Source organism: Lolium rigidum, chromosome 4, assembly GCF_022539505.1.
Source record: "Lolium rigidum isolate FL_2022 chromosome 4, APGP_CSIRO_Lrig_0.1, whole genome shotgun sequence".
Lineage (NCBI taxonomy): Eukaryota > Viridiplantae > Streptophyta > Magnoliopsida > Poales > Poaceae > Lolium > Lolium rigidum.
The window spans coordinates 154,697,558-154,714,091 of NC_061511.1; the positions used below are offsets into that span (position 1 = coordinate 154,697,558).

The 16,534-nt window shown below is 42.4% G+C and overlaps 2 protein-coding genes and 1 long non-coding RNA gene across 6 annotated transcripts; 1 reads left to right on the plus strand and 2 right to left on the minus strand.

The window, feature by feature from the left end:
- Positions 1-3,167: 3,167 nt before the first annotated feature.
- On the minus strand, positions 3,168-10,195 carry LOC124647660 (MLO protein homolog 1-like). The gene is made up of 10 exons (XM_047187567.1): positions 9,931-10,195; positions 9,090-9,195; positions 7,415-7,421; positions 6,514-6,573; positions 6,274-6,369; positions 5,351-5,408; positions 5,057-5,250; positions 4,815-4,931; positions 4,675-4,735; positions 3,168-4,291 (listed from the first exon to the last, which is right to left on the minus strand). Exons 1-10 carry the CDS (start codon positions 10,193-10,195, stop codon positions 4,134-4,136), a joined length of 1,122 nt encoding a protein of 373 aa, XP_047043523.1. The 3' UTR covers positions 3,168-4,133.
- A 483-nt stretch (positions 10,196-10,678) lies between these two features.
- LOC124706062 (NADH dehydrogenase [ubiquinone] 1 beta subcomplex subunit 10-B-like) lies at positions 10,679-15,193 on the plus strand. Its single transcript, XM_047237721.1, has 3 exons — positions 10,679-11,235; positions 11,384-12,111; positions 14,831-15,193. Exons 1-2 carry the CDS (start codon positions 10,974-10,976, stop codon positions 11,461-11,463), a joined length of 342 nt encoding a protein of 113 aa, XP_047093677.1. The 5' UTR covers positions 10,679-10,973; the 3' UTR covers positions 11,464-12,111; positions 14,831-15,193.
- Positions 11,607-16,299, minus strand: LOC124706064. 4 transcript variants are annotated; one of them, XR_007004263.1, is made up of 10 exons: positions 16,022-16,299; positions 15,658-15,816; positions 14,198-15,549; positions 13,989-14,114; positions 13,798-13,884; positions 13,664-13,705; positions 12,966-13,029; positions 12,340-12,642; positions 12,126-12,243; positions 11,607-12,037 (listed from the first exon to the last, which is right to left on the minus strand). It is a non-coding gene; the product is annotated as an uncharacterized LOC124706064 (long non-coding RNA). The 4 variants fall into 4 exon arrangements; XR_007004261.1 differs by having other exon boundaries at positions 12,126-12,642; XR_007004264.1 differs by having other exon boundaries at positions 12,126-12,642; positions 13,664-13,713.
- Positions 16,300-16,534: the final 235 nt, after the last annotated feature.

The following is a 16,534-nucleotide window of genomic DNA, read 5'->3' on the forward strand; positions in this document are numbered from 1 at the left end:
CCATTTCTTTTTTGGTTCTTGACCACTAACATAGTTTTGGTTCTTTGTAAAACCCAGTAGCAAAGCAAACGTAGTTTATACACATGAATTGTGGTTTAGAACCATGCATTAAGTAAAACAACAAACCTAAATTTGCAGCCATACGTGTACTTGGCCACATATCCAAAATATTGTATCAAGGTGTCTCAAACTCAGCTAATCATTTTGTTGTTTGCTTTGTCCAATCCCACTTCAGTTTTATACTATTGAGAGTTGCAATCTCTGCCGTGCCGCTTCCTAAATTCAGCAAAAACATACCACGTTCAGGCGGTAGGAAGAACAACTTGATCTACTACTGATTTGGTAGCATTCCGAACGTGTGTTGTGTTGTTTAATCAGACAAAAATTCTACTTGTTTATGATCAATTGAACACTGTACAACTTGGTTTTCACCGTGCAACCCTTATCTAAGAATGTTTAGATTTAGTTGGTCAAATTGAATCTTCCAAAGCAACATGGCATTTGTTCTCGAGCTCTTCCCCATTGAGCCAGAAATCTTAGCAGATTGGCTTCACAAACAAATGTCACCTCTTTTGTATATGTTTATGCTCCCTAGCAAAAATCTTAGTGAATATGATTTGGTTTCAAAAATAAAGGTCATTGCTTTCATACATGTTTGAAAAGGAAAATGACTTCAGTCCAATTGTTTCATTGCAGCAGGGGCACAGGAAGCAGTCGAACCTGAACTTGAAGAAAATGCAGATGTGTGCATGCCGCAAGAGCCTGTCTCCGCGTTGACAGGCGTTCAGGGTTGGTGCTCCTGCCGGCGGGAGCATGTCCGCGCGTTCAAGGAAGTGCAGTGTGGCCTCCCGTGGAGGCTATGGTGGCACTCTTGTGGGATGGCAGCGGGTGGCGCCGGGAGTGCTGCAGAGCAGGCGCGGGTGTCGGCAGGAGCTTGTCCGCGCGTTCAGGGACGTGCAGTACGACCTCCCATGGATGCTATGGCGGCGTTCTTGTGGGATGGCAGCGGCGGCGCAGGGAGTGCTGCAGAGCGGGCCCGGGGGCCCGGGTGCCGGCGGGAGCCTGTCCCCGCGTTCAGGGACGTCCAGTGCGGCCTCCCGTGGAGGCTATGGTGGAGCTCTCGTGGGACGGCAGCGGGCGGCACCGGAGTGTTGTAGAGCGGGTGCGGGTGCCGGTCCCCGCGTTCAAGGGACATGCCGGGTGGCCTCCCCCTGGAGGCTATGGCGGAGCTCTCGTGGGACGGCAGCTGGCGGCTGTGGGCGAGCGGGAGCGCCTCGGCGGCGAGCGGGGCGTTCGCTTCTGGACTGTTGGTTCGATCGTTGTTTCTTGATGAGTGGTTTTCTCATCGTGGGTGGTGTTCTCTGGATTGATTTCTCGAGCGAGGGGAAAAATTAGGTACAAATCGATCGTGGGGTTGTTCGCTCCGTCAAACACGGAAAGACTGTGGAGCGTTGGATTTACTGGTTGGATGGCCAAGATGGGTTGGATCAAACCCTCTGGGTCTTTTATTAGTAGTGGTGATACACAAAATATCAATAGAAAATATACCCCTTGGGCGTGGCTTTCCTTGCTTTTTTTGTTACCATCTGCATCAGAAACACCGGAGCTTGCCCTTTCTGATATCACATTATCTTTCATTTTCCTCTTTTTAAGCCCGGTAGAGAACTCGCCTCTACCATCAAGCTTAGAAAGGTCTGAGCAAACATTGCCATAAAAAATCAGGTGAAGTTTTGTCGAACCAAGGATTACCATCGATGGTAACGCCACAAGATTTTTGAACATCAGGAACTCTAGGTTTTCTTATAAGACGATCTGTATCTTCCTCTTCGTCATATTCACTGTCATCTTCACATGGAACAAAATTTTCAATCGAGACAGCAGTATCCTGGGCCGTCGCAGAAGATGCACCCCAGTAAAACCAACTCGGTTGACTGTTGTTGCCTCAGTAGAAAGACCCTTAGTAGCAACATTTGTAGGCTTCATACCTGGTGTCTTCATGGTCTCCACATCATTGTCGTCTGAAGACCTGGGAGCCAATGGACTAGATATATTGGCAACCTTGGATGGATCTGGACTGGAAGTACCATGCATGTTGTTTGGGCTCGCTACATTATGTGATCCATCAACACCAAGCTGATGAGAAAGAGGCGCCAAGGATTTATCAAACAATATAAGATCAGAATCATGAAGTTCAGTAGACTCCTGACCAACCGTGTCAAGCAGTGGAATCATTCCAGCTACAAAATTTCCAACTATGCTAGCAACTTTCTCTTTAGGCTGCATATTTATAGGAAACAGAAAGTACTTAAGATAATATAGTAACAGGCAGATCGAGTATCATAAAAAATCTAAATAAAAAGAAAAAATATCAGAATAGTAAAATGCAACTCTATAATTTTTTTTGTAAACTAACACTCACCGATTTTGGACAATTATTAGAACAGTTGGTATCAATAAAACGTTGAAAACCGTCTAAACCACCAAAAAATCTATGGTCTTCCGCGTGGTGACCTTCCCAAATCTGTTATGGACCATAGATTTTTTTATGGTTCAGACGGTTTTCAACGTTTTATTGATACCAACTGTTCTAATAATTGTCCAAAACGGGTGAGTGTTAGTTTCCAAAAAAAAATTATAGAGTTGCATTTTACTATTCTGATATTTTTTTAGTTAGATTTTTTATGATACTCGATCCGCCTGTTAGTATATTATCTTAAGTATTTTCTATTTTCTACAAATATGCAGCGTAAAAAGAAAGTTGGTAACATAGTTGGAAATTTTGCAGCTAGAATGATTCCACTGCTTGGCACGGTTGTTCAGGAGTGTACTAAACTTCATGATTCTGATCTTATACTGGTTGATAAATCTTTGGCGCATCTTTCTCATCAGCTTGGTGTTGATGGATCACATAATGTAGCGAGCCCAAACAACATGCATGGTACTTCCAGTCCAGATCCATCCAAGGTTGCCAATATATCTAGTCCATTGGCTCCCAGGTCTTCAGACGGCAATGATGTGGAGACCATGAAGACACCAGGTATGAAGCCTACAAATATTGCTACTAAGGGTCTTTCTACTGAGGCAACAACAGTCAACCGAGTTGGTTCTACTGGGGTGCACGGTGCATCTTCTACGACGGCCCAGGATACTGTTGTCTCCATTGAAAATTTTGTTCAATGTGAAGATGGCAGCGAATATGACGAAGAGGAAGATACAGATCGTCTTATAAGAAAATCCAGAGTTCCTGATGTTCAAAAATCTTGTGGCGTTACCATCGATGGTAATCCTTGGTTCGACAAAACATCACCTGGTTTAGTCACCACTGATCCAGTTTTTTATGGCAATGTTTGCTCAGACCTTTCTAAGCTTGATGGTAGAGGCGAGTTCTCTACCGGGCTTAAAAGGAGGAAAATGAAAGATAGTGTGATATCAGAAAGGGCAAGCTCCGTTGTTTCTGATGCAGATGGTAACAAAAAAGCAAGGAAAGCCACGCCCAAGGGGTATATTTTCTATTGATATTTTATGTATGAATGTAAAAGGGGTGTGTTTAGTTGTTTTCTATAATTTTGTTATTTATGTTGTTTTTTGTTAATGCTGATATTCCCAGAATGTTTTTATTAACAGGAATGTTTTTATCATATACATAATGAAATCATAGCAAGCTCCTGAGCTAAAGCATTTGTATATACATTATGTGGAAAAGAAGTCATGATGATGTTTGAACTTTATTTCGAAGTGTTTAACACCTGGGTGTAGCTGATGGTTCTATTTTGAAAATCCAGTGTCTAATTAAAACCTTCTATTCGGTTGTAAAAAAGGGGGTCCTATTCCGTATTTTCTACAGGAGATAGATCACTTTATCAAGTATACATCTTTGATATTCAATAGAAGTGTACAATGGTAAGTACTAATTGATTTCTTTGAAGTAAGTATAAATTGATATTCACTAATAATGTAGAAGTAAGACTATCTGACATACAATAGAAATCTAGAATGTTATACACTATAAAATATATTATGTATTCAGTAGAAATATAATTATGCCTGAGGTGATTTCAAAAAAAAAATTATGCCTGAGGCAGATAGATTCAAAGCTTGGACATCGTACTAATCTGAAAACTTAAATTTACATTTTACCTTGAAAAATTGATACGATATGCTACTTTATAACTATCGTTAGGACGAGTCATGAGATAACTTACGACATAGAGCATAATTGTGCTTTTGCTCCAACAGCTTGCGTGCTGCCTCACAAAAGATGTCTGGTGAGTAAGCCTGAATTTTGACGGATCTGGAAAATGAAAATATGGACCATGGGTATCAGCAACTTACAAAAAAAAATGTGCCTCACAAAAGATTGCAAAACTGCAGATTAAAAAGGTATCAGCTGGGGTGATTTTTTTTTTAGACAAAAAGGGGCAAAGCCCCCTGGTTCCATTGAGATGCAACCAACAGTATCACAAGAGAAACGAGCTGTGTACTCGTCAAATATCAGGCTTACAACCCAGACTAGGTTCTAGGATAGTCTAACCTAAAAAAGAAAAGTAATAGCAACAGCAGAACGACCCGCGAAGATGGATCAACGAAGACGATCAGCTGGGGTGATGTATTTTTCCTTTCTATGTGAACCATGGAACGACAATATATCTAATAATGGAGAACTGGAGACACTACCAGATGAAAACTCGTAAGTGATGGAGGAAGTATCGTTTTCCCACTCCTTCCATATCCGTGTCTGCATCAAAAAATTCAGAGTGATTTCAAGCTTGTACTTTTGGAAATTGAGAACAGGCACCAGAGAAATTAGCCTTTACCTTTGCTCTACCCAGTGACATCGTAATAGCACTGAACGTTACATGGAAGACGGCCAAGAAAAACACAAAGATATGCAGCTGGTGTAGCCCATCGGCTGAAACGAGCGACACCATACCCTGAAACAGCATTTGCATTTTCCAGGTATAAGCACACATTTTTACAATGTCCTGACATTGAGGAATGGGGATACAATCTGAACGCAGCAGACAGAAGAAAAGTAAGAACCGGGGGATCCAAACACAGGCCGGCAGGTGTAATTGGTCGGAGCTTCAAATAGGTGTCGTCGGCCGTGGGCCTTGGGCTTTTGTTGCTCCGAGTTCCTGAAGAGGCGGCAGGGCAGCATGGTGTCCGCGGCTCCCTCCGGGATGCAGATGCGCGATATGTACCTCGCCGTGATAGTCAGCAGCAGCGAGATGAACCCCAAGGTCATGAGCTCTGCACATGGTAAGCCTCAAACCGCGTCAAGAAAAGATTGACAAGTTATGAGTGGCTGCCAGGAGAGAAATTTCAGTGCGGGGATCGTGCCCCAACGTACCTGATTTAACCTTCTTCAGAGCGTCGAACAGCGCCTTCTTCCTCCTCTTGGTGAACCACTGCAGGCAGGGCGACGCACCACCGCAGCCAACAACGGTGAGCGAAATGTGTCAAGGAACAAGTACTAGATCGATTCTACAGCGACAGACACTACATCACGGTAGACATTTCGGGGCACTTTTAAGTGCCCTTAAATGTGTAAATTGTGCCCTCAATATTTTTAATGGCACATAAAAAATGTGCCGAATTTACTTGCTACTCGGAAAGTATTAAGGGCATTTCAAAAATGTGCCCTCATAGGTATACCTTTTAGGGCATATTTTGCATATGCCCTGAAAAGTTTTGAGGGCACATCCGAAATGTGCCTCAAAAAGTTTTGAGGGCACACCCGAAATGTGCCCCGGAAATTTTTGAGGGCACACCCGAAATGTGCCCCAAAAAGTTTTGCGGGCACACCCGAAATATGCCCCGAAAACTTTAGAGGGCACCTTTGAAATGTGCCCCCGAAAACTTTAGAGGGCACATCCAAAATGTGCCATGAAAAGTTTTGAGACACATCCAAGACGTGCCCCAGAAGCACATCCAAAATTCAGTTTACAAATGCAGTGTAGATCCAAAATTCAGTTTGCAAACAAAGTTTACACCCAGTAATAGTCTTAATAAGTTTTCTCGGGCCAGAAGAAGAATCAAATACATCATTCTGAGACATAATCTTAAGTTTATTCTTATTCAAACTGAATTTGCACAAAACAAAATTCAGTTTGCAAACGCAGTTTACTCCTCCAGGACGCTCCATGTAATCTTCAGTTAACATAATTCAGAAAAAGAATCCTAAGACCACGTTCTCCTAAACTCTAGAGCTAAGCAACCAAAAGTGTAGCATGATCCTCAACCTATTGTGAGGTTATTTGCATCACTAGGTACCTGCCTAGAGCTAGCATAATCCTCAACCCATGGTGACAGGCAGATGATGAAGTACATTGCAGAAAGAAAGGCTCCAATGAGTCGTCGCGTGGTCATCTGCATCACCAGAAACGACCACATGATCCTCAACCTGCAAGCCTCTTTTTATTTCTAGAGCTAAGCTATTCGGCAATGGAATGTCCGAAAAATATCAAGATGGACACAGAATAACAAACAATCAATGTGAAATAATTCAGTTACCTTCAGAAGCTCAACCTCAACATGAACCACGCCAAAATGCAGACACATATCGCTCAGCGCCTTCAGAATTCAAAATTCAGTATCACCATAAATAAAGAAGTATATAGTTCCTAGGAGAGTTACAAAACACCGTTACTCTAAACGAAAGGAATTATTCATAGCAGTAACATTATCTGCCTAATAATGGATTCCGGTCAGAGTACATGTGTTATCCAAAACTAATCTGGAGCGACCATGTTCCATGCTAAGTCAAACACACTCGGCTCAGAATATATTTGAACTAGAAAACATAGCTAGACTGCTTGACATTTTTTTAGACATTATAGAAAAGAAACAACATGAAAAGTGATAATTTGCCATAACTGAGTCACACAATCATGATCTTGATCATACTGCATAAAGCTATTAAATAAACCTCCTCATGAAATAATGGCCAGGTGTCGCAGTAAATTCAGAGATAAAACACTGATATTAAGAAACAATAACTTCATTGTTCTTGCACTGATATTTGGAGTAATAAATTAGTAGACAAATTGTATCTAGTTGCCAGCTTGAGTTTCACACCTCAAGACCTCTTCTTTTCAAGGATCTTCTTTTCAAATTGATAGTATAGTGAAGGTGTTTTAACAATGTGATAGAACTCTCCAGTATTATATATATTTTAAAGGATTAGCGGAATAACTTCCACAATGAAATGAACCGGCACTTACATTATTTTATTGCAAGCTAAATACACAAATGCAGGAAATGATATTTAGTAGCAAAGCAAGCTAAATTTTCACACAGAGGATGGTCGGCGCCACGGACCAATGAAACAATTACATAAAAATGAAGGCTAGTGAACATGAGATGAATCTTAGCCTAGGATCGAATAAAGAAAATAGGATAAGCTTAAGCTTACCGTGGATCTGCAATAGCACATTTAGGAATAACCAATTTCTTCCTCAATCAAGCAAGTACCAAGAACAAACACTTGCAGATCATTGATGAGCAACCTTACTGAAGCTCCTACAAATAGGGAAATGTTGATTTCAGGAAGGAAGATGACACCAATAAATATCAGATATTAACATACTGGCATAGCTCCCAATATGAAGTTGGTGGCATTTGCAAATTTGATACTCGCAGTAGCCGTAGAGATAAACAAAAGGTGCACCACATCAACAGTATATAATGTTAGGTCGGCCCATTGGTGTAAGCTAAAAAACATCTCTACGAAAATAAAACAAGATATAACTGAATTCTTTAGTTAACAATTAACATTGTAGTGTATGTTCAGTTTCGTCAGGAATAGAACCACAACAAATCACATATGATTGGATGAGTAAATCCTCCACACAGGCGTTGCATACCTTTTTAGCTGGATCACAAGGAGCTGAGGACGAAATAGGACGAGAATCCTAGGCCACCAGGGAATTCTTAGTTGAGTAATTGAAAAGAAAGTGCCATTGATTTAACTAAGTAATCTTACACTGCAAACATTAGCTATTGAATATTGATAAAGTAGTTAAACTAAGAATTCCAATGCTCATACTTTGCATTACATAACCTGCAGATATCGGCAATCTGGGAACATTTACTTATCCAGTTACCACACAATATATGATTAGATAAATTTGTACTCTTCAAAAACCCGAAAGCCTCTGCACACTCTACTGATGTACAAAGCACTTAACGACAATAATTGCAGGCAGATAACAAACGGACAACCAAAATGATGAAACCAAGCAAAAATAACAAATGGACAGGTATCATATCAGTCAGACCATAAACTCTAACTATTTCTATTGTATTTAAATGGAAGGTATCATATCAGTCTGGACAAGTTAGAACGCGAAAACTGTTTCTATTGTGTTTAAATGGAAAGGTGTCATATTAGTCTGGAGAAGTTGGAACTAGAACGTTTCTAGTGTGTTATAAAACAGCCCAATTATTTTTTTCTCTCTACTTCTTTTGAAAATTCTGGTGAGGATTTTGTTTTAATTACAACCACATACGCCACCAACCACTCACCCACTAACACATGCTGGTATGTGCATTACCACATGCCTAGCTAGTTAAGAGTTGTCAGGTTACCAACATGCACAACCACATAAATAAGGTAAGCTAGAGATTAAGGCTTAACAAGAAATATATGCTTGGCAGATACTCCTCTTCCTTCTCAGAGTACTTGCATCACATGATGCTCAGTTGACGGTGACCAAAAAGATAGTTTAATGTAAACTACAAGCAAACGCTTGGATCAGAAATACTTCTCATTTGTCTAGCAAGCGGTGGCTTAAAACGGAGTTTACTCCAGAAAAATGTTACTACTTCAGACACCAAGAGATTGTAAAGGTCAATCAGGACACCCATAAAGATTCGAGAAATCTAAAATATAGTTGCTGCAAGACTGACATATCATATAGGCAAAGGGAGAGGATGACATGTATATAACATAGGGCGATGTTCTCAAGTTAGGCTAGCGGCATGGTCATAGATGGACATGGACAACGTCAATGTGTCTCTGCGTCGTTGCCGCTAGCCACCGGCGGGGTCACTATGGTATAGTCGATGGGGATTAGTTGTGCACATACTTGAATACAAATGCAACTATTGGCAATTCATCAGATGAGCCACTGACATAAATTTTATTCAGTGAAGATTCCATTGGTTCAATTTCAGCATCCAGCAGAATCGTGTCTACAATAACAGAAGTTACATTTTATTATTTGAAGGAACAAAGCACTAATGACCCAACTAGCAAAATGTATGTAATATTGGATGGACTGTTCGGATTCAGTCCTAGTTAAGATAGATGAGCCACTGACATAAATTTTATTCAGTGAAGATTCCATTGGTTCAATTTCAGCATCCAGCAGAATCGTGTCTACAATAACAGAAGTTACATTTTATTATTTGAAGGAACAAAGCACTAATGACCCAACTAGCAAAATGTATGTAATATTGGATGGACTGTTCGGATTCAGTCCTAGTTAAGATAGATGAGGTTACCATAATACAATCCAACGGAAACGTCTCTATTTGCCCCTTAACAAAACCAAAATAGCATGCATGACCATAATTGCTACTCAAAAAAGAAAAAAACATATGAAAGCAGAAGTGACAAATTGATAAATAACCTAAAGGTAGGGCGTGCCTATACACTGCAACATCTATACGCAACAGATGACAGTCACAACATGTCTCAGGCTGCTTGGGAGCTCATATAGGCTGTCATGGCATATTGGCATGCATACCAACAATCCAAGGGGAAAACCCAAGGTGAGATGGTCGTGTACTGCACCGTGTTCCAATAATTTAATGTTAACTAGGGTTGAGATTATAAAATTCACACCCATGGATCTACATCTCACAAGTCAGAACACAACATAGCACAGACATTGTCACAAACAGGTGGGGTGCAACAAAACTCACCAGATGCGTTGCGGATCCCGGGGTAGGTCTTCAAGGAGTTGCTGGTAGCGCTGGGCTGCCACGGCTGACGACCAGGAAGTGGTCGCGCGCGCCCGCCCATGGCGCGCCACTCGGGCCGCCAGAGAAGCCACTCCACGAGGTCGCGAGGCGAGACGTCGGGGTTCTCATACCTCATCAGGTCCAGCCCAGCGTACAACGGGATGTACACCGCAGCGGCAGCGGCGGCGGCGGCTGGGTCGGAGGTCAGGCACTCGTGCCGCCTCATCCGGGCGTGGAAGATCAGGGCGACGAGGCAGAACAGCACGAGCACCGGAGATCGTGGTTGTGGTCGTGATGACGTGGAGATGTGTAGGCGACGGGAGGAAGTAGCCCAAGGCGCGGCGGCACCGGAACCAAGCCAGCGGCTGAGCCAGGCCGGAGGCTAGGGTTAGCCGCGGGAGACCGCAGTCGAGCTACGAGACGCCGAGGGAGACCGCAGTCGAGCTACGAGAAAAGCAAGGCGGAGCTTCAACGACAAACGGCAGCAGCAAACGTGGCCGGCAGCAGCCGGGGCGACGGCTGGCGGGCGGGCGGGCGGCGGCGCGGGCACGCGTGGGGAAGGGGAGGCGTGGGGAGATCCTATACACCACTTTTACCGGTTTCCTAGTACTAGGAGTACACCTTCTACATCTACACTACTTAAAAAGGAGGAAGGTGTTCCTTATTCTGCCAAGCAGCAATACGTCAAACGTTTGGTCGTCGCTTCGTCGAGCGTCGCTGGCGCACAAATGGGCCGAGCCCAACAAATCTCGCGCTACCTCTATGTCATCCTTCATGCACCCGCATCGTCAACGCCTCTCTATCCTCTCCCAGTCTCCCTCCCTCTACACACCACAGATCCGTTCCTCGTCGCCACCGCTTGAATTCCGGACACATGCCCCGCGCATGGAGGCGGCCATGTCGAGACCCTTCACCTGGCTGCGACGTCCTCCACGAGATTCGTGAACACCGCGGCGTCTCCTCGCACCGATTACTCCTACGTGGGTTCCGTGGTCGCCGCCTCCATGCGCCTCAAGCTCTGCGACGAGACCGGATCCAGGGTCGTGAGCGACCACGATGCTGCGTTCGTCGCCGACCACGATGTTGCGGACCCGGTGGCTATGCTGGAGTACAGGGAGCACCTGCTGTGGGAGGCGTGGATCCAGATCGAGATGGCCACCGTGTTGAGGGCATCGCTCGCGGCGCATCCCAGGTTCGTCGACCAGTACCTCGAGTCAACTAGCAGCGTCAGCTGCGGCAAGGACCACCTCCCGCCCGACCTGCGTGGTACAACTCCCATCCGAATCCTCCAGTTAAAAATAGTAGAATTCTTCTGAAACGGATTGAATTTCTCTTCAGCTTCCAAATACGGACCATGTTGCAATCCAGAATCACGTTTTACCCCAATCAACCAATCATCTTTTTGTTGATGCAGCGGAGCAGGAGATTAGCCAATTGCAGTTTGAATCGGACCAGGTTGCCGTCATCGGTGTGGCTGCAGAGTGGAGGATCTAAACTATGATGGACTGGTGACACAGCGGTTGACCTCCCTGACAGCTGTTCGAGTTCTTGGGCGTCACTACTTGCCATAACACGCGGGAAAGTAACCCATTTCCTATAATTTTCTGCTATATTTTCAAGTCCTTTGTACACATGTTTCTACATGATACCTATGGCCAACAGAATCAGTTTTTTGTTTCTGACGTAGATGATTTTGATCTAATATCTTGTTTCTTCTAATTTGTTACACACCATAGGTATGAGGACTAAATTCTAAATTCCACGCACCAATTTTTCTAATTTTCTCAAAATCATGTATGATAGAGTTTATAATCTTTTCTTGGTTAGATCTGGTAGTTCCGTATTATTCACACTTCTCAAGTTCCGTATGATAGAGTTTATAATTTTTTAGGGATTTTGCATCAGCACAGAAGAAAGGAAACTACATCATTTCGCAGCAACTAGATCGGTACTTGCCCTAGATCTCTACAATTTCACACCTCCAAAGAGAAGCCCATCAGATTTCTGGTGCGTGCATATAAAGGGTACCCTCAAGCATGGCTGGGCGAGAGACCTCCAGGAATCACACCTTTAATACAAAGGTGTATGCGGATCATTAGGGAGAGTTTACAACATGTGTTCGGATCAACAGGGAGAGTGAAGGTACGTAATCACACCTCTAAGTTGTATGCCCTTCTGAAATTGGTTGTCATCAGGGAGAATTCCCCATCATTTGAATCGGAGGGAGTAGTGTATTTATTTCTCCTCTAATATAATGGGGCAGCTATTGTGCTCCTGCATGCATTCGACAAAAGTAGTAATTTGTAGAAATTGCGTGTATGAGTTACTCCTATGCACCCCGATCCGTAGATAATTTCTATTGATCAGCACCTTTTGGAAGATGCATATGGTGCAAAGAAATCATGTGGGATTTCAGGTTAGACACGTCCTAATAAACCTTCACTTCTTCTATTCCTATCGATTCGGATCGTGAATAAAAGAGTCTACATGACAAAGTAGCAATATAAACCTCCAAACAGACCATAAAACACTGGAAATTTGCAATAAATATATCTCAAGAATGCCGCAACATGCAAACCAATGGGAATCCCCTCACCTGTGAGCACTATTATGTGATGTTGCTACGGCGTCTCCTTACTGCTGCAGCGACAACCCGCTTATACACTCCTTGATCTGCACCAACAAATCAAAGAACTCGATCCCAGATTCATCATATAAAACTCTAGGATTCCAAAGGAGATGAAACGCCCCACCATTATTTGCCAGCGTCAAGGCGTCCTCAAGATGAACAGTCATAATGTAGGAAATGCCTCTAGCCTAATCAATGTTTCCTTTTACATCTAGAGAGTAACCTGTTTTTTAGATCGTACAAATAAGATGATCACACCTCTAAATTGGTTGGCATGATGGTTGTCTCTCCTCTAAATTGGTTGGAAAGTATATGCCTGAGTATTGAAAGTTTATGTTCATGCTTTTGGATGGAAAGAAAGATATACCTTTCATGGAATTGCTTCAAACTTTATTTTCATCTTATATAACTGTTGCATCTCCTGCATCTCCCTGCACCCAAATAACATGATGTTGACTTTGGCATGATCAACTTCGAGGAAAGTCATATGAATGTCACATGCACAGATTTATTTTGCCATCCATGTGCTGATTCACAGATTTATTTCATTTGCCATCTATGTGCTAAATTTGGAGTATATAAGGAAATTTTCTCAAAAGTATATGTTAGTTGGAACTGCCGTAGAGATAGTGTAACATGTAGGTGAATTCAGATAATTAAAAATTAGGTTGGATCCTATACACCTACTAAGCTACTTCTTCTATTGTCATTCAACGGAAGTAAAGATAAGGCTACACTGGGCTAGACAGCAAAAAAAAGTGTAATAATCAGTTCTATCCTAAGGCTTACTAGCACCATGGTTTCAACATAGTCTCTCAACAAGTAAAATCTGGCATAATACTCTGGATGCAACTAATAATATTGAGGGAAAGTTCACATACTTGTCCTTTCAAGGACTATAAGTAAATGAATATGATCTTGTTGACTATCTTTTTATTTTCTAACTCTTGGTTATCTTGATATAGATGAGCACAAACGTTTTACCCATGGAAGTGACGAACAAAGACTAAATTAAAGAATACATCATGTATTTCCCTTAAAAAACTGATAATATTCAGAAATTACCTCCAGACTGTATCGAAGACAACCATTGGTCAGTAATAAAATCTGCATCACTAATAAAATTGCATCAGCAAGAATAGCACTATCAATTTTGGACCTCAATTGCACTCATCCACCTGAAGAGGACCTCAACATACCTGAAGAAGAAGAGGACGATCATAGTCAAAATGCAAGTATACTCTACTCCTGGAGTAGCTTCTGAAAGTTATCTCAAACATGAACTCCTAGAGTGGCAGAAACCAAAAAACCAATGATAAATGTCAGTAAGTGTTCATTCTGATCCAATACAGATGGTCAAGGATGCAGTTTCTTGACTTATCAGCCTGACCATCAGCTTGATCAACAATGGAGGCATCTTTGCAACTATGACTTCTATCCAAATTATCACTGAAGATACTCTGCACCACTTCTCTGGTTGCTTTCCCTTTGATCCAAGTAAATACAAGTATACAACCTTCACAAATTTAAGAACTCAAATTTAGCACGACAGCAAGCAAGTTATTGCCTGAAATTGTAGAGAGTCGCAAATGTGAAGACCTGCTGAAGAAAGTTTCTCTAACGGTACTATTTTACATAAGCAGTTACGAATATCTTCATGTTCATGGGATGAGTGGAAGTTGAAAGCCATGGAAGGAACACTGTCAGCATGTTTACATAATTTCCACACTAAATAGGCCTGCTCTTCAAAATTTCTTGGTAAGCAACAGGAAGACCTACAAAATTCAGTGTGGCAGACACCAATAGGTATGAAATATGATCTTAGAGTGCAGACACCACAGCAGATGCATGGCCATGGGAAGCACATAATGCAACTAAAAATGTAACACGCTTTCTAAACTTCCAGAGATAGGTTCTGGTTCATACAAGTTAATATTGCAACCCACTTCTGTGTGTGGGCTACTCACCAATCTGAAGTCAAAACTTCTCATCGATAATGAGAGGAAAGCAGTGAGAAGCATCTTTAGAGTACAACAGCAATGCACACAAGAACTGGGACACATTTTTCTGTTCACTAATTGGAGTCTACGATATTGCGCTATATCAAATTATAGTAAGTTGCAGTTTACACCTGCTAGATGACACAACGAGTATTAGAATGTAGTGTTGATTTTACTAAACTGCTTAACATACATGAGTATTCTAACTCTTGTTGTTTTCTAAATGTTGTAGGAGTTTTAAAATCCACTGACGAGAACCATATTGTCTTTGAGGCAGTAGCTGCTGAGCTAGCAACTTATCGTCTAACACTTGGCCCAACTCGTGTATCTATACTGACCCGTGTCATGGCGTTTCTACGACAATGGTTGACCATACAGTACTACACGAACCATCGGCTCAGGAGGCTGTAAAGCCTCTAGGATTGCTCTGGTGGTCCGAACCTGACTTCGTGTGTCCTATTAGTCTGAATTATATCTCTACAAAATAAAAAAGTCTATTGTCCACTCAGCTTTTTAACCTTGTGTAATATGCACGATCCATGTGACATTTTTTGTGATAATGGTACTGCTATATTCAAGTTATTTGTTTTACGTCTGTGCTTGATATTAATTATCTGAGTTACACGACCACACTATATACATATTAACTGCTTCTAACTATCAGTGGCTCCACGCAACTATTTTTACTGACAGTAACTTAGTGAAAAAGGAGAACGAAATAAGATAACTATGAAAAGTAGTACTTCAACAGAATTTCCCGAGGAAAACTTTTCACGACTGAAATCCGAGGTGGTGGTGATACAGTAGCCAACACTTGGTCTCTGGGTGGCGCAAGTAAAATATAAAAACATCAAATGGGGCATCATGGTTGAGAACTCATCTGTCAGGCGATCCTCAATGGAGCGAGCGTTGATTGCATCCATCCAATCACGGAAAGTAGGACCATGATAGCTGCATAAATTCACAAAAAAATGTACTGTAAGAAGCACGGAGCGGGGGATCTAACTACAATTAGAACACACAATCGTAGTTAACATTTAGCAGGATATGAGCATTTACCACGTGGCCTTCCTGCCATGCTTTACAAAAATGGTTGCTTGAATCATCAGATGCATAAGGGTTTTCTTCAGATCAGCACTTGTGCGAGGTTTCAGCATTGGCTCATAGAGTGTTATAGCATTGCTCACTTCTCCAAAGGGACATGATCCGAAACAACAACTAATATAACCAAATCAGTGTTCTTTCAAGTTTTTTCATGGAGAAGCAATTTAATAATTGAGAAAAACACTATGCAGATCACATTTTGTAGCCCTGAATCAACATATACTCGTTCAATCTAGGCCAAGTCATCATCATTTTACCAAGAAATTATAACTCAGAAAATAGAGAGGTAAATGGGGATCTCGGATGGCTCACCGCTCACCGTTGACTAAGTAGGCCGAGCAGGGTACCCAGGCCATCGGACAGCCCACTGGGCGGAATGAGCCTATCGCGCTGCAGAGGATGCCCAGATCGAGGAGGCCCAGGGCGGTGCGGCCGCCGCCGTGTCCACCTACAACACCATCATCTACTGCGCCCGTGTGCTGCGTGAGGGTAAGTGAAGGTGGGAGGCTTGGGGTGGGGAAGAGGGACGAGGCGAGGAGGTCCTAGGACTAGGAGAAGCAGGCGGCGGGGCAGTGACCAGCGGTGGGTCGAGCGAGGAGCAGCAGACCTGCAGTGAGTCAGCGAAAGGAAATAGAGTGAGTGAGGAGAAGTATATCTTCAAGCTAGCTTTTTTATTAATCTTGAAACAATGAATTACTAACCCCTAAAAATGAAAGAATGAATTACCATTTTTATACAACCAGTTTCATACTTACATTTCAATAACATGGAAACTATTCACAAATTATTTTAGATAACAGGACATCGGCCCGACGTTAAATTAATAACGTCA